This window comes from Desmodus rotundus, chromosome 9 (genome assembly GCF_022682495.2).
Source record: "Desmodus rotundus isolate HL8 chromosome 9, HLdesRot8A.1, whole genome shotgun sequence".
Lineage (NCBI taxonomy): Eukaryota > Metazoa > Chordata > Mammalia > Chiroptera > Phyllostomidae > Desmodus > Desmodus rotundus.
In genome coordinates this window covers 64409439-64427643 of record NC_071395.1, presented here as the reverse complement: position 1 = coordinate 64427643, position 18205 = coordinate 64409439, and the positions used below count along the sequence as shown (strand labels likewise).

General features: G+C 36.4%; 1 protein-coding gene across 8 annotated transcripts in view; it reads right to left on the bottom strand.

Annotated features, from left to right (window-relative positions):
• The window catches only part of AKAP10 (A-kinase anchoring protein 10), a 103484-nt gene that overhangs the window by 70488 nt on the left and 14791 nt on the right, over positions 1-18205 (bottom strand). For 3 of the 8 annotated variants that reach the window (XM_045199320.3, XM_024564683.4, XM_053930762.1), the window contains exons 3-4: positions 17130-17312; positions 14736-15293 (exon numbers count right to left, since the gene is read on the bottom strand). In XM_045199320.3, coding sequence (XP_045055255.2) covers positions 14736-15293; positions 17130-17312 — 741 coding nt within the window. The remainder of the gene's footprint in view (positions 1-14735; positions 15294-17129; positions 17313-18205) is intronic. The other 5 variants (XM_045199322.2, XM_045199323.2, XM_045199325.2 and 2 more) reach the window with 4 other exon arrangements.

The window sequence follows — 18205 nt, the reverse complement described above, 5'->3', positions numbered from 1 at the left end:
TTTGTTGTTCCATTTATTTATGCATTCATTGGTTGATTCTTGTATGTGCCCTGTCCAGGGGTTGAACCTCTAAACCTAATAAGATGACACAGATGCTGGAATTATATAACAACAACAAAAAAAATTTTTTAAAGAAGCAATTATAATCATGCTCCATTAGGTCAAACACGCTTGAAACATATAGAAGACTGCCACTACAGAGAAACAGAAGATTTTAAACAAAGGGAATTTTAGAACTAAATAACATAACAACCCAAAAGTTAAAATTCATTAGAAAGACAAAGCACAACGGAAATGATAGAGGAATGAGTCAGTAAATTTGGGGATAGATGAAAAGAAATTTTCCCCCCAAAAAAAATTTATAAAGAAAAGTAAATAGAACTTACAAGGGGATGACAAATGTATAAGATTTGGGTCACTGAAGTTCCAGAAGGAAAGGAAAAATTTACAGAGCAAAAAAAAATACCTAAAGAAATGATGACAAAAAAACCCAATATGGCATGAAACCAAATTTATAAAATCAAGGAAGAAGCTCAGTGAATCTCAAACAGGAAGCAACTACAAAACTCCATGTCTAGATACTATAAGCAAACTGCTAACATGAAAAGTAAGGAAAGTATCTTGAAAGTGGCCACACACTCACAGACACCCACGACTCCATGTTAAGTGTAAGGATTCCAAGATGGCAGATTTCTCACCAGAAACCATGGAAGACACAGGCAGCCAACAACATTTTTAAAGTGGTAAAGGAACTATCAACCTAGAATCCTCTATCAAGTGAAAATTATTTCAAGAAAAAGGAAAATAAACCATTTCTCAGATGGAGGATAACTGAGAGAATTCTTTGACAGCAGACCTACTCTAAAAAAGCCTAAAGGAAATTGAGACACTAGTGACATAACAGAAATGAAAACTGAATTTCAGGAATGAAGGAAGAGATACAGCAAATGTCTGGTTTAAATAAAATAGACAATTTTTCTTCTCTTAAATTCTTCACATATAACAGTTGAAAGCAAAATTTAAAATTGTCTGATGGGTTTTTTAACATATGTAGATGACAACTAACAACATGTAAATGGAAACATTAAATGGACTATGTTGTGGTAAGGTCACTACCTTCCACTTGAAGTGATAAAGGATCACATTTAAGCAGACTGTGAAAACTATGTATATTGCAATCCCTAGAGAAACCATTAAAAACCCTACACAAAGAGATATAACCAAGAACTCAATAAATATATTCTAAAAAAATTTAAACAATCCATAATAAGCAGAAACTAGGGAATCAAGGAATGGAAAACAGAGGAAACAAAAAACAAATAATAAAATGGTAAACTAAATCCAAGGATTACACTTAATGCAATTACATTTAGGTTATAATAACAAATATCAATAACTATATTTACATATTACAATTCACATAATCATACTGTAATAATTATTTAATGTAAATAATTACTCTAAAACTTAAGACTGAAATAAATTTACCAACAACAAAAAACAACATTGTCAGAACAGATTAAGAAAAAACTGACTCAGCAACATGCTACTTACAAGAAACTCACTTTTAAAACAATCAATGGCCCAAGCAGGTGTGGCTCAGTGGATTGAGCACCTGCCTGCAACCAAAAGGTCACTAGGTCAATTTGGGTACGGACACATGCCTGGGTTGCTGGCCAGGTTCCTAGTTGGGGGCATCAGAGAAACAACCTATTCATGTTTCTCTCTCTCTCTCTTTCTCCCTCACTTCTCCTCTAAAAAATAAATAAAGTATTTTTTAAACAATGAATGATAAAGGTAGGTCAAAAGTAAATACATGGGAAAAGGTACCACGGAAACACTAATCAAATGAAACTGGAGTGGCTATATAAATCTGGCAGCAGATAGTTCTTACCTCAGAACATGGAGGTTACCACAGATAAACAGGAGCATGGCACCCAGCATCAGCTGAACACAAACTCTTTACATTGTACATAAGATATTCACCAAAACATACTATGTCCTAGGTCACTGAAGAATTTTAAAAAACTTAAAAGTTGAAGCCATCAAAATATATTCTGACCATAATATAATTCAGGAATCAATAACAAAAAAATTCTCCCAAAACTAGGAAACTAAACAATATATTTTTTTTAAATTTAATTTTTCCAATTACAGCTTACATTCAATTTTATTTTGTGTTAGTTTCAGGTGCACAGCATAGTGGCAATCATATACATTACAAAGTGTTCCCCTCAATATTTCCAGTCGAGGGTCTATTTTTAATATTTTGAGGTTACTGCATAATGCCAGTACCCACCTGGCACCATCCATAGTTATTACAATATCACTGATGATATTTCCTATGCTCCACTTAACATCCTAATGACTATTTTGTAATTCTCAATCCCTTCACCTTTTCACCTAGTCCCCTAACACCATTCCCCCTGGCAACCATCAGTTTATTCTCTACGAGTCTGTTTCTATTTTCTTTGTTCTTTTATATTGTTCTTTAGATTCCAAATATGATTGAAATCATGTCTGTCTCTGACTTGTTTCACTTAGCAATGATACCCTCTAGGTCCATTCACGCTGTCCAAGTGGTAAGAGATCCTTATTTTTTATGGCCGAATAATATTCCATGGTATATATGTACCTATTCTACTTTTTCAAATAATCTATTGATGGACATAGGCTGCTTCCATATTTTCGCTATTGTAAATAATGCTGCAATGAATGTAGGGGTGCATAAATTCTTTCAAATTAGTGCCTTGGGTTTCTTCTAATATGAACCCAGAAGTAGAACTGCCAGGTCATAACACAATTCATGCACTCATTCATTCATAATATGTATTTATCCTCAACCAAGAACAATTTTTCATTGCTTTTTAGAGAGAGGAAAGGGGGGGGAACATCAATATGAGAATCATTGACTGGTTGCCTTCCAAACATACTAGACTGAGGGCCATTCATGCTTGAACCAGAGATGTATGCTCTCCAACAGAACACCAAACCTGCAAACTAGGTACGTGCTCTGGCCAGGAATCAAACCCACACACTTTCGGTAATGGGACAATGCTCCAACTGAGTCACATAGTCGAGGGTTTATTTTTAATATTTTGAGGTTACTGAATAATGTTTTCCACAGTAGCTGCAACAATCTGCACTCCCACCAACAGTTTATAAACAAGCGTTCCCTTTTCTCCACATTCTCTCCAACACTTGTTGTTTGTTGATTTGTTTATGGCGGCCATTCTGAGAGGTGTGTGGTGATATCTCATTGTGGATTTCATTTGCATTTCTCTAATTATTAGTGATGTTGAGTATCTTTTTGTATGTCAGCCATCTGTAGGTCCTCTCTGGAGAACTGTCTAGTGAAGTCCTTTGCCCATATTTTTCCTTTTTACTGAAATGTATTGGGGTGACACTGGACTTTCCACATATTAAAATTGGTTTGTGTTTTTTTGGTATTGAATTGTGTGATTTCCTTATAAACTTTGCATATTAACCCCTTACCAGATGTATCTTTGGTGAATATCATCTCCCTCTCAGTGGGTTGTATTTTACTTTTGTTAATGGTTTCTTTAGCTGTACAAAATTTCTTCAGTTTAATGTAGCCCCATTTATTTTTTCTTTTGTGTCCTTTGCCTGAGGAGATATATCATAAACATATTACCGAGAAATGTCCGAAATGCTCCAGCTTATATTTCTCCCCCAAAGATTTATGATTTCAATCTTACATTTAGGTCTTTAACCCATTTTCACTTTATTCTTGTATATGGTGAAATAAAGTCGTATAGATTTGTTTGCACTATCTGTCCAATTTTCCCAACACCATTTATTGAAGAGATGAAGGTGGTCCTTTACCTCATTGTATGTACTTGCCACTTCTATCAAATATTAATTGACCACATAGGTGTGAATTTTATTCTGAGCTCTCTATTTCTTTCCATTGATCTATATGTCTCTTTTTATTCCAGCACAATGCTGTTTTGATTACTATAGCCTTTAAGTATATTTTCATTCAGGTAGCATGATTCCTCCAACTTCATTCTTCTTTCTCAAGATTGCTGTAGATATTTGAGGTCTTTTGTGGTTTCATATACATTTTTGGATTATTTGTTCTAGTTCTGTTAAAAACAGTATTTATATTTTGAAAGGAAGTTGTGTTGAATCTATAGATTGCTTTGGGAAGTATAGACATTTTAATGATGTTAATTCTTCCAATCCATAAACACAATATATGCTTTTATTTGTATTGTCCTGTTTCTTTCTTTGGTGGCTTATAATTTTCCCAGTCCAGATCTTTTACCTTCTTGATTAAATTTATTACTAGGGTTTTTTTTAAATAAAATGATAAATTGGATTGTTTTCTTAGCTTACCTTTCTGATAGTTCATTATCGGTGTATACAAATGCAACTGATTTCTGAATATTTATTTTGTATCCTGCTGCTTTGTTGATGTCACTCCTAGTAGTTTTTGGTGGCATCTTTAGGGTTCTCTACATAGAACATTATGTCATCTGGAAATAACGACAGTTTTACTTCTTCTTTTCCAATTCGGGTGCCTTTTATTTTTTTCTTCTTGTCTGATTGCTGTGGTCAGGACTTCCAGTACTATGTCAAATAAGGGTGGTGAAAGTAAACGTCCCAGTTTTGCTCCTGATATTAAGGGAAATGGTTTCAGTATTTTCCCCATTGAGTGTAAGCTTAGCTGTGGGCTTGTCATATACGGCCTTTATTATATTGAGATAGGTTCCCTCTATTCCCACTTTGCTGAGAGTTTTTATCATGAGTGCTAGATTTTATCAAAATCATTTTTTGTGTCTATTGATATGATTTTTATCTTTCATTTTGTTTATGCAGTGTATCAAGTTAATTGATTTGTGAATATTGTACCAACTTTGCATCCTAAGAATAAATCCCACTTGATCTCTGTGATCTTTTTAATGTATTGCTGAATTCAGCTTACTAATATTTTGTTTAGGATTTCTGCACCTATATTCATCAGGGATATTGACCTCTAATTTTCTTTCCTTGTAGTGTCTTTATCTGGTTTAGGAATTAGGGTACTTCTCTCTTAAAATACGCTTCAGTCTTCCTTCCTTTTGAATTTTTGAAATAGTTTGAGAAGGTAAGTGTTAGTTCTCTGAATGTTTGGTAAAATTTACCTGTGAAATCATCGATCCAGGACTTTGGTTTATTGGGAGTTTTTTTATTACTGCTTCGATTCTATTACTTTTAGTCAGTCTTCAAATTTTCTGTTTCTTCTTGATTTTGGAAAATTGTACGCTTTCAGGAATTTATTAATTTCTTCTGGATTGTCAAATTTGTTGGCATATAGTTATAATAGTTTCATATAATCCTTTGTATTTCTGTGGTGTCAGCTGTTACTTGTCTTTCATTTCTGACTTCATATATTTGAATCCTTTTTTTTTTCTTGATGAGTCTGGTTAAAAGTTTATTAATCTTGTGTATCTTTTCAAAGAACTGGCTCTTGGTTTCATTGATCTTTTATATTGCTTTTGTTAGACTTTTATTTCTGCTCTGTTCTTTATTATTTCTTTTTCTACTAATTTGGGGCTTTGTTGTTTGTTCTTTTTCTGGTTCCTCTACATGTAAGGTTAGACTGTTTGAGATTTTTCTTCTTTCTATAATGCTATGAATTTCTCTCTTGGGATGTCTTTTGCTCTGTCCCATACATGTGAGGTTATTGTAGTTTTATATTGATTTGTCTCAAGGTATCTTTTGATTTCTTCATGCTCTCATTATTAAATGATTCATTGTTTAGTAGATGTTACTTGGCCTCTACGTGTTTGTGTTTTTCAGCTTTCTCCTTGTAATCTATTGGTAGTTTCATAGTACTGTGGTTGGAGAAGATACTTGATATGATTTCAATCTTCTAAAATTTATCGAGTCTGGTTTTATGGCCTAACATGTGCTCTATGCTAGAAAATGCTCCATGTACACTTGAAAACAATGTATATTCTGCTGCTTGGGGGTGAAAGCTCTGAATATATTAAGTAAATCCATCTGGCCTAGTATGCCATTTAAGGCCACTGTTTCCTTGTTGATTTTGTCTGGAAGATCTATCCACTGATATCAATGGGGTGTTAAAATACCCTAGTGTGATTGTATTACTACTGATTTCTCCATTTATGTCCATCAAGTCTTGCTTTATATACTTAGGTGCTTTTATGTAGGGTGCATAAATGTTTACAAGGGTTATATCCTCTTGTTGGATTGCTCCTTTTATCATTATATAGTGTTCTTACTTGTCTCTTACTATAGCCTTTGTTTTAAAAGTCTATATTGTCAAATGTAACTATTGTTATCCTAACTTTTTTAAAATTTCCATTTGCATGAAATAACTTTTTCCATCCCATTCCTTTCAGTCTATGTATGTGTTTTTGTTCTGAGGTGGGTCTCCTGTAGACAGTACACATACACACACACACACTATAGTTTGTCCAGAAGGTATCCAGCCATGCAATATGAAAAGTAGAGCCATTTATTGAAGTAGATCTAAGAAACATTGTATGTAAGACAATGATGTCTCAGTCCCTTTCAAAGTAGGCACCTTGGCCCCTCACATAGTTCTCCCAATCACCATCAATCAACTACCCTGTCATATTTTCCTGAATCTTAACAACCGTCTGAAATCTCTTCCCTTTCAAAGGTGATTTTAGTTTTGGGAAAAGCCAGAAGTCACAGGGTGCCAAATGTGGGCTGTAGGGGGGCTGAGTCCCCTGGGTAATTTGATGTTTTGCAGAAAAACTCTGAACAAGACATGACGCATGAGCAGGTGCATTGTCGTGATGAAGCTGCCAATCACCAGTTTACCCATAGCTGTGGCCTTCTAAATCATCAGAATAGTTTCCACGGAGGACTGCTCAAGCTTAAGGCAAAAGTTAATGCAGATTTGTTGCTCTACTTACTCACTCAGTCATTTTGAATGTGATGGCCACACAGTATACATGCTAACTCAATGGTGTCTACTGACCTCACTCACTGGTACAGTGAAGTTGTCACTGTTCACGCATGCGCATTCCAGTCCACTCTCCTTGGCTGCCAGGTTACATCAATGTCACCCAAACTGTTCTCATTATATTAACAATGGCTGGACCTTTTCTATTTACTTATGTATATATATTTTCATATATATATATATATATCTTGATCGTGTTCTGTTATCCATTCAGCTACCCTGTCTTTTGATTGGAGCATTGAAGACATTTACATTTAAAGTGATTATTGATATAGGTACTTATTTATTGCCCTTTTGTTCTTTTAACTATGTTCCTCTGTGGAGTTCTTTTTTTTCCCTTTCTTCTTGTTCTTGTAATACAACAGAATGCCCTTTAACATATCTTGCAATACTGGTTTGTTGGTAATGAACTCCTTTAGCCTTTTCTTCTCTACGATGCTCTTCATTTCTTCTTCAATTTTAAGTGATAGCCATATTAGGTAGATAGTCTTGGTTGTAAGTCCTTGCTTTTCATCACTTGGAATTTTTGTGCCAGTCCCTTCTGGCTTGAAGTGTTTCTGTTGATAAATCAGCTGACAAGTCTTATGGGAGCTCCCCTGTAGGTAACTGTCTCTCTCTTGCTGCTTTTAAGATTCTGTTCTTAACCACTGCCATTTTAATAATGATGTGTCTTGGTGTGGGCCTCTTTGGATTCATCTTCTTTGGGACTTCCTGTTCTTCCTGGATTTGTGTGTCTTTTTCCATCACCAGATTAGGGGAAGTTCTCAGTCATTATTTCTTCAGAAGGTTCTCAATCCTTTGCTCTTCTTCTTCTTCTGGTACCCCTGATTCAAATGTTGTTTTACTTTGTTATCCCAAAAGTCTCTTAAACTATCCTCACATTTTTAATTCTTTTTTTCTTTTAGCTGCTGTAATTCTGTTTTCTTCTATCTTGTCTTCCAAATCACTGATTTGATCTTCTACTTTAGCCTACTTTTGATTCCTTTTACTGTATTCTTCTTTTCAGATACTGTATTCTTAATTTCTGACTGGTTCTTTTTTATGATTTCTATGTCCTTTTTTATGCCGCTAAACTTCTCACTCAGTTCTTTAAGTATTCTTATAACCATTGTTTTGAACTCTCTATTGGTAGACTGCTTGTCTCCATCTCACTTATTTTTCTGGAAATTTCTCCTGTTCTTCCATTTGGGGCCTGTTTCTTTGTCTTTCCATATTGGCTGCCTTTGTGTGTTTGTGTGTGTGTTAGGTACACTTGCTATGTCTCCCAGTCATTGTATGGTGGCCTTATCAATAGGTGTTCTGTGGGACCCAGAGGTACACTCTCCCTGATCACCTGATATGGGTGCTCTGGGAATGTCCTTTGTGTGGATGTGGACCCTCTTGTTCTAGTTGAGTCTTGATTGCTGTTAGCCCACTTGTGCATGGGGTCAACCCTCAGGCTGGCTGATTATGAGGATCAACGCCAACCACAGTGTACTAGCAGCTGTTCAGGTGCTGACCACAGAAAGCACAATTCGACTCAGGAGGGTCTGGTGCCTTCTAAGATCTCCCTTTGGACGTGCCACTTGTGGAGCTACCTGGGTCCTGCTCTGATGATGGTTTAAGTCTTCCACTGGGTCTGTTGGTTCTGGAGTCTCTTTCGGAGGAACCAGGTGCCAATCAATGTCATACACTGACTGTGACTAGCCCTCACCAACCTGTTTGGAGCTACAAAGTGATCTAGTTTTGTGGCTGTCTCTGCTGGGCCTGGGCTTGGGCTTGTGTGGGAAGGGCCAAGCTGTGCCCCAAAACCAGCTTCCACCTTTATTAAGTCCAGGGCCAGGTAGGCAAAAGGCCTAAGACACCTTGCAATCAGCCTCCACCTGCCAGCTGCCTATTAGGCTCACTCACTGAAAGAGCATCTTGCAGCATATGAGTTCTATGAGGTAGGGTCTCAGTGAATCACCAGGTGACTGCAAATCTTTGTTACGAGGCGAGGTCTCAGGGAGTCATCAGGGTGAGGCCAGCAGAGAATATCAGGCCCAAACAGACCAAGATTTGGCTGTGTGAAGGTAGGGTTCTGCAACAGTCACGCATGCAAAGGTAAACTGGCTGCCCTGCCCCCCACCACAGAGCCACACAATCCATCTGTCCCACATTCTGCCTGAGGCTCCTCAAGAGCTCGAGCTCAGCAGAGTAGGAATTCAGAAGTCAGGAGGGTTGAGCTTGCGGATCCCCTGTGGGGGTAGGTGTGGGCACTGCTCAGGCTCTGGGGAGTGGTGGGGGATGGTCCCTATCCCAGAGCCACACAACTCAGTCTGTGATATACCCGAGCGTGCCCATACCTCTGTAACAGGGGCCCAGGTAGTACCTGGTTTGCATGGTGTGAACTCCACATCGCAGGGTGACTGTGAGGCAATTTCCTTCTCACAGGTTGATGGCATATGGTAGGGAGTGCTTAACCCAAGAAAGATGGCATCTGTGAGCTATGTGGGAGAGGAACTCAGTACAGGGACACTGGTGGCTATTCCTTCTGCTCTCTCCCTGGAGCCATAAAACCCAGTCTCTCCTTGCATGACTCTAGTCTGCTCTGAGTCACCTGCCCTCTACCAGAGCCCAGCATGAGTAGCTGTGAATGTGATTTTGTGCACTGGCCCTTTAAGAGGGCACCTGAGTTTGTAGAAGATTCCTGTCTCTCCCTGATGGACAGAATCCCCACAGACTTTCACAGCCAGATGATATGTGGGCTCCTCGTCCTGGCTCTGGTGCTCTGGGCTAGGGAGCCCAGTGTGGGGCTAAGACCCCATGCTCCTTAGGGGTGGCACCTTTACAGATGAGATATCCCTCTGGTCTCTCAGCCGCTGCACATGGGTGTGGAACCAGCACTTTTTGCACCTCCACTCTTTCTACCAGTCTCAATGTGGCTTTTTGTGTAAATCCTTGTGTAAAGACTTCTATTCAGCTAGTCTTCAGTTGGTTATTCAGGTTGATTGTTCTATATTTTAGTTGCAATTCCAATTTGGTCCTGGGAGGAGATGAGTGTGACTTCTACCTCCTTTGCTCCCATCTTGGATCCTCTCAACATATTTCTAATTAATCCACGGGCAAATGGGTAAGAACCAAGGGAAGTTAGACATTTAACTTTTGCTCAGTTCAAAAGATGTAGGATGTACCGAAAGCAGTGGTTAAAAGGAAACATAGCGTTAAATGCTTATCTTAAAAAAGAAAGATCTCAAATGAGCAATCTAAGTTTCCACCTTAATAAACTAGAAAAATAAAATAAATCCAAAACAAGCAGGAGGAGAGAAAACATATAGAGCATAAAATTTATTAAACTGAAAACAGAAAAACAACAAATAAAGCTCAATTAATCAAAAGCTGATTCTTTGAAAAGGACAAATAAGTCCCTACACATACTTACAAACAAAAAAGAAGACATAACTGCCAATATCAGGAATGAAAGAGGGATATCACTGTACACCCAAGATTAAACAGGTGTTAAGGTAATGGTAGATAATTACATACCCATATATTCAAGAATTTGGTTAAATTAACAATTCCTTAAAAACCATAAATGACTAAAATTCACTAAAAAACAAGATAATCTGATCAGTCTTACACACACTAAAGAAACTGAATTCACACTTTAAAATATCTGAAAAACAAAATTCCAGGCTCTTAGAAATTCTACCAAACATTTAAAAAATATTTTATTTATTTATTTTTAGAGAGAAGGGAAGGGAAGGAGAGAGGAAGAGAAACATCAATGTGTGATTGCCCCTCACAAGCCCCCTCCCCCTGGGACCTGGCCTGCAACCCAGGCATGTGCCCTGACTGGGAATCGAACTGGAGACCCTTTGGTTCACAGGCTGGCGCTCAATCTACTGAACCACACCAGCCAGGGCCCAAACATTTAATGCCAATTCTACACCATCTCTTTTGGAAAACAAAAGAGGTGGAAAACTTTCCCAACTCATTTTTGGGGCCAGCATCACACTGATACCAAAACCAGACAAAAGCAGTATAGGCAAACTAAAGACCAATATGCATCATAAGCCTAGAAATAAAAATGCTTAGGAAAACAAATCCAGCAACATAAAAAGAATAATATACCACAACCAAATGTGTCTTGCCGTGAGAACACAAGCTTATTAAATATTAAATAAAAATCAACGTTCTATTAACAGACAAAAAAGAATTACATGGTTATATCAAATGACACAAAAACATATCTGACAAAATTCAACACCATTCAAGATTCAAACCGCCCTAAATAAACAATTAAGAAAAGGGAATTTCATCTACTTGATAAAGGGCATTTACAAAAACCCCACAGTTAATCTCATACTTAACTGACTCACCACTCCTAATCAATATGGTACAGGAAGTCCCAGCTAGTGCAGTAAGACAAGAAAAAGAAAAACAGATTGGAAAGGAAGAAATAATCCAGTCTCTATTCACAAATAACATGACTGTCTTTGTAGGAAATCCCAAGCAATCTACCCAAAAAGCTCCTAAAAGTAATCAGTGAGTTTAATAGGGTCATAATAGAAGGTCAACATATGAAAGTCAGTCATATTTCTATAAACTAGCATTAAAAAATCAGAAACAAAAAATTTTTAAATGTCATTTACAATAGCACCAAAAAAATACTTAGATATAAGTCTGACAAACATGTAAAGAATCTTTATGCTAAAAGCTATAAAATGCTAAACAAATGAAGAGGCACACCCTGCCAACATAGTTAAGTTGTAAATTCTCCCCGAACTGACCTACTGTTTGAATGCAATTCCAATACAAATCCCAGCAGGGTTTCTCATAGATAGAGATAAGATTATTCTAAAATCTATGTTAAAATAAAATAAACTAGAACAGACAAAACAATTTGAAAAAGAACACAGATGGAAGAATCATACTACCCAATTTTAAGACTTAACCTAAGTCTCAAAATTACACAGGGTTGGCATTGGTGAAGAAATAGACATATGCAATAGAACAGGGCAGAGTCCAGAAAAAGACCTACACTAAGACAACCAAAGTACAAAGGTAATTCAATGTAGTAAGAGCAGTCTTTTCAGTTAGTGCTGTTGGAATAATCAGGTATCCACATGCAAAAATAAAACAAAAAACTTGACCTAACCATCATACCTTACATTAATTCAAAACAGATCATATATCTAAATGTAAAGTATGAAATCATAATATTTTCATAAGAAAACATAGAAGAAAATCTTCATGACCTTTGATTAGGCAAAGAGCTCTCAGGTATGACACCAAAAGTACAATCCATAAAAAGAACTGATAAACTGAGTTTAATCATAAAGTTCTTTTGCTCTGTGAAAGATGCTATTAAATGAATGGAAGAAATCAAGCTATAAACTAGGAGAAAACATTTGAAAATCAAGGCTTATATCCAGAACATAAAAAGAACTCTCAAAATTCAACAATAATAAAACAATCCAAAAAAATATGGAGAAAGACCTGAACAATTCACCAAAGAACATATACAGATGGCAAAGATGTACATGATTCAACATCACTAATCATTAGGGAAAGCCAAAGTAAAACCATAATGAAATACCACCACACGTCTGTTAGGATGGCTTAAAAACACCCAAATAAACAAAAAGCCAGTTTTACCAAGTGCTTGCAAAGAGACAAGCAATCAGAACTCACACACTGCTGGTGAGAATGCAAAATGGTAGAGACCTTCTACAAAACAGTCTGGGAGTTTCTTACATAATTAAATACACACCACATAATCCAGCACCCCCATAGGTATTTACCCTAGAGATATAAAAACTTTGTCTACACAAAAGCCTGTAAACAAATGTTTATAACAGCTTTATTCATAATCACCAAAGCTGGAAAATATCCAAATGTCCTTCAACAGGTGGATGGATAGTACCACCATACAGTGGAATACTACTTAGCAATAAAAAGCAATGAACTATTGATATAAGCAACATAGATGAACTTCAAAGCTATTATGCAGAGTAAAAGAAACCAGGCTAAAACGCTACATACTATGTAAATTCACTTACATGGCACTCCAGAAACGACAAAACTAGACAATGAGAATGGGTCAGTGATTTCATTCACAAGTGTTGGAATACAGAGGGATTTAACTACCTAGGTGGCAAAACCAATCTTTAGCCTGCTTGTGATGGCAGTTACAGGATTCTATGCATGTGTCAAAATTCATACAAGTATAAATCAAAAAGGTCAACTGAACTGCACATAAATTTTAAAGGTAATGCAAAAGGAAAAAAACAAGTACTCTTTTAATAACTCCACTACTATTTCTATTTTTTATTGAAATAAAGTACCACCAAAACACAGTTTCCCAAAACAATAAAGGATATTACAATTATAGAAACAGACTTTGTACTTCCATTTCTAGAAACAGGGTAGGCTAGATGCCCAACCAAGCTCTCCCCAACACTAAATTCTCCTGAAATGCTTTTAAAAAGTGTATCAGAGCTTGTGGTAAAGTATGGGAAATGAGAGGCAGAAACAAGCACAGGTGGCTCCCTTATCTGAACCCTCTGGAGCTGGTAATCTTTTTGAATTCAGAACTGGGGGGAGGGTATTACAGAGGTCACGCACTGTATTAACATATACTGTACCAACACCCCAGCAACACGAGGACAGTACCTCATAATCAAACACGTTCATATTTCTGCAATAATACCAGTTCACACCAGTTCAGGTCAAGTTTCGTTGACTTTAAAAATAACTTGTAGCAGTTGACATTTGCCGGATTTCTGAATTGTAGGTAAGGAATTGTGGACCCATAGAAGCCAGTGTAAATCAAGAGTAAAAGTGTAAGACAGGGAGGGTATTCACCTGAGAAAAACCACCAAGTTCAAGAGACTTAGAGCTTGCAGTTTCAAGGGCTATTGCTCAGGGCTCAAAAAATGTTTGAACCATTTGAATCATTTGGTTCAGAAGATTGAACCAAAACAATGCCTAGGCAGTACATGGGAAATCTACACCTTCCCCCCAGTTTTGCTATGAACTTAAAACTGCTCTAAAAAAATAAATCTTAATAGAAAAAGAAAAAAGTGAACAAGAAAAAGAAATCATCTAGCCCTTTGAGAAACAAGGAACAAATAAGACAAAAAACAGAGGCTGTCTAATTAGAATTCCAGAAGGTGATAATTGAAAAATGAGTGCACAATTTCCAAATGGAGAATTAAAAAAGAAAGGTGTTATTGTCCCGTGCCTAGGCTATTCTCTAACTCCCCAGTTACTATATAGCCTACCTCAACTTAACCCTTCTAAGCCACGGTTTTCTCATGTAAAACAGGATAATGCTGCCTACCTCACAGACGTGTTGTTACTAGTAAATGAAATCTAAGTATAGCCCTTAGCACAGAACTCAATAAATGTCACTACCAGCAATTAAAAAATAAACTTATCTGTAAAGTACAGTCAGGTTGTAATAAAATTAAGACAGACAGGATGGACTAAGCCTATCTGGATAATGCTTCGATTTCAAAATCTGTAGAAGGAAAAAGCAGGATGGCAGTTGACCCTTCTTCTTTTGTTAATTCTCCTAACATTCTCCTTAGAGGATCCAATCACAATAGATATCCCTTTGGTTCTTTTTCTATACACTGATCCTATTCCAGGGCACTTGCCAAATCCTCCCAAATTTGAACGTTGATACGGGAGAAAAAAAATTATTCCAGTCCTTTTATTCCCTACCTCAAGCACCATTTTGTACATTGCTAAAAACAAAACAAAACCAGGAAAAAGAGAGAGATGGATATCACATACTTACTTTTCATTAGTTTTCCCGATAATTCCTTTAGTGGAGAAGAGAGACTATTTGTCCTGGCTACTTTAAGTCTCAGGGAGGGTTCTTGGGTGTCTGTGGAAACTTCATGAGCTTCTCTTCTGGCCATTTCAAGGTGGAAAGAATGGGCACTGTCACATTCCTGGGAAAGGAGCAAGTGATTCTGGGTGTTGCTAGTTCTATAATTTAGGTCAGTTCCTTCTGATTGAGTCATAAGCAACTGGGCTGAGCTAGAATCCTCTAATCCCTTGTCAAGAGACTCTGTTACAAAAGATGTTGCAGTTTCTTGCTTTTTAGATGGAGAGACAGGCTCAGCCAACGAGCTCTGCTTTACTGTGTTCAGACTGTGTGCTCTTATTCGGGACCACGTTGTGGAGTGAAAACTTTCAGCTTCTAACCAAAACTTAACCAAATGCTCCATTCTCCGCAGTTCCATGAATTGAATGAAGTAAGGGAGGACAATAGTGTCATGCAAGACTTGTTCAAGGGTCTTTGAAAGGCTTGATTTGGCCTCTTGAATCTGGTAGTCCAGACAAGACCTGCCTAAAAACAGCAAATGAATTTTAGCAGTTCAGTAACAAATAGGTGAATGACAAGTTAGTCATTCACCTTTAGCAAAGTTCTTCAAAAGTTTACTTCCTAGCACTGTAAATGAATAAAGAACTAGAAATATTATGGTTTTGTTTCCTAAACAAGCAAAGAAACAACTGTCCAAAACTTTTTAAAATTATTAAAAAGCTCTATGTTACTCAAATAATCCTTATTATCTCTTTTAATGGCAATTCAGACCATTTAAATCCTTTTTTTAAAAATCTTACGATACTAGTCCCAAAACAAGAAAAAAAGGTTAGTAAAATTTTTAAAAAATATTCTACTTCATTAAAAATCCCAAGAAAGCAAATTAATACAAGATAACACTTTTGCCTGTCAAATTGAAAGATATTTTTTCAAAAATCAATAACAAGCACTAACAAGGACACAACAAAACAGGAAGCATCCTCAGCCACTGATGATGAGAATGTCAACTGGCAAAACCTTTTTGAGGAGCATTCAGTAACAGATAGCAAACCTTAGCAATATGCATGACTGTCAATCCAATAACTCCACTTCTAGGAACTAACCCTAAGGAACAATTGTGGATGTGTAGATATAGCTAGAAAGTGTTATGAACTCTCAGCATTATTTAAAACAGAATAAAGAGCAGCTCTGGAATTTTATCTTTAAAAATAAAACTAAACTTAATAAAAACAAGTTTGTTTTATATTTAATTAAATTTAAATTATGGTTATAACCACAGCTATCAGAAAAATATTAAATCTTTTTTTTAACTGTCACAGGATGACATAAAGAGGTTCATTTTCATAATATTAACTGATGGCTTCATCAATTTTTCAAAAGGGCTTTCTTAATCTTTTGCTATTCAAATCATATTCTTTGAAGCAATTCACATGTCATCATCCTTGCTGACTTTCTTGTCAATGTTAACTAGTCCATCTTTGTAGACATCAGTTTCATGAACTTCAGGAAATCCTGATTCCCTCCAAGACTTACAATTTTCTCAACTAAACTTTTAATTTTGAGATATAGGAGGTTCATGTGCAGTTGTAAGAAATCTCCCACATATCTTTTTTGGGTTGGGGGGATAATAAGTTATTTTAACACAACAGGGATTCTACTACATATACTGCTATGTAACCTGCTTTTTTCACTTTAACATATCTTAGATATTTCTCTATGTCTTCTTCAGATGTTTAAATGGCTACATAGTATTCCTGAGGATGGGTATACCAAAATTTGCCCACCTCTCTATTAATGGGTATTTATATGTTGTTCCTAATTTTTTCCTATCACAATACTGCAATGAATAGCCTTATACATAGTCATGTATACATCTTTATGAATATATGGGAGTGTACCTAAGGACTAGATTGTATATATTTTGATAAATACTTCCAAATTGCCTTCTAAAAATTCTTCAACAATTCAGAGTTCCACTAAAAAGAAGTGGCTATTTCTCTACATCTACGTTAACACTCAAATCATCAAACTTTAAATACTTGCTAATGTGTTAGGGGGAACATTAACTTTTTATTTAATTTGCATTTCCCTGATTATTAGTGAAATGAGGCATCTTTTTCAACAGGCAATGTATATCTTCTTCTGGAAATGGCCAATTTTTCTGTTGGGTGTGCTTTATATTTTGTGTTTATAGGAACACAACAGTGCTTCCATTACACTTATAGCTGCTATTTTAATTAAAATACACTTTTTGCAAAGCTCCTTCCAATTATACAGTTCAGTATCCACTTACAGCAGTTTCACATACTATACTCAACTCCTTCCTTCTTTATAAGTTAACAAAAAGTGACTGTCACTTACCCAAGTCACCAAAATGAGCGGCCTCCATGTGGCTTGGCTGCTTCTTAAGTGTTGCTGTCCTGCCACTTGAAAAGGAGTCCATGTTGGCGGAAATGGCATTGATCGCAACATGACTTGGTCCTGCAGCCTCCAGCAAGGCATGATTTTTAGTGCTTTTTTGTGGGGAATGTACGGATATTGAGGCTATAATTTTTCAAAAAATTGTTAAAAATTAAACAAAAATTGGTAGTTTCTAAAGTGTCTCAAAAGAGGGCTTAAGAAGAACTTCAAAAGTTAAGTTCTGTAACATTTCTCTTAAGTGAGCACATTCAACAAGACTTAAGGGAAAGGTAAATTAATCAAACAGCAGAAAAGTAGAAAGAAATGCCATATTACTATTTACAACTCTCAAAATACTGTGCCAAAATGGAACAAAAAAGAGAGATCTTTCTTTGAGAAGTTCTCTGAGGACAGACAATACTAAGGCCAGCAAACTTTCTGAAAATGGGCCCTTTTCATTCCTTAACCCTTGCTTGCCCAAGGAATAAAACTAAAGCTGCAGAATAAAGACGGTAATTTAATCTATTACTCCTTGAGATGTGTTTATAAAAGAATGCAGATAAGAACATGAATATTTATACCTGTTTTCAGGTATCTATATTTATTGGCCATTCAACAAGAGCTGGGAGAATTATGCAATGAAGTTATCTTCAAATGATTTTTTTCAATTAAGTTAGGAATGCTAGACATGGATTATTTACTGTCATAAAAAGAGTGCAAGCATGAATTTTTTTTTTTTTTTTAGCCTGGTATAGATTTAGAAGTTAGGTAGGCCAATCCTTTCATTCTACAAATGAAGACTCTAAAGAAAGTGACATGACTTCCAAAGTTGTACTGTTAGTGTACAAGGGTGGTGTGCCTGAGACATCCAAGTCCCTCTTTTCTCGTACAACCAGATCTAGTCTTCACAAGGCTCTGCTTACTAAGGGCTTTCAGCCTCTATCAACGCCAATCATGTTAGAGGGCAGTATGACCTAACATGGAATTCAACTGGCTTTTAATTATTAGAAATAAACAAGTAATCATCTTACAAATCT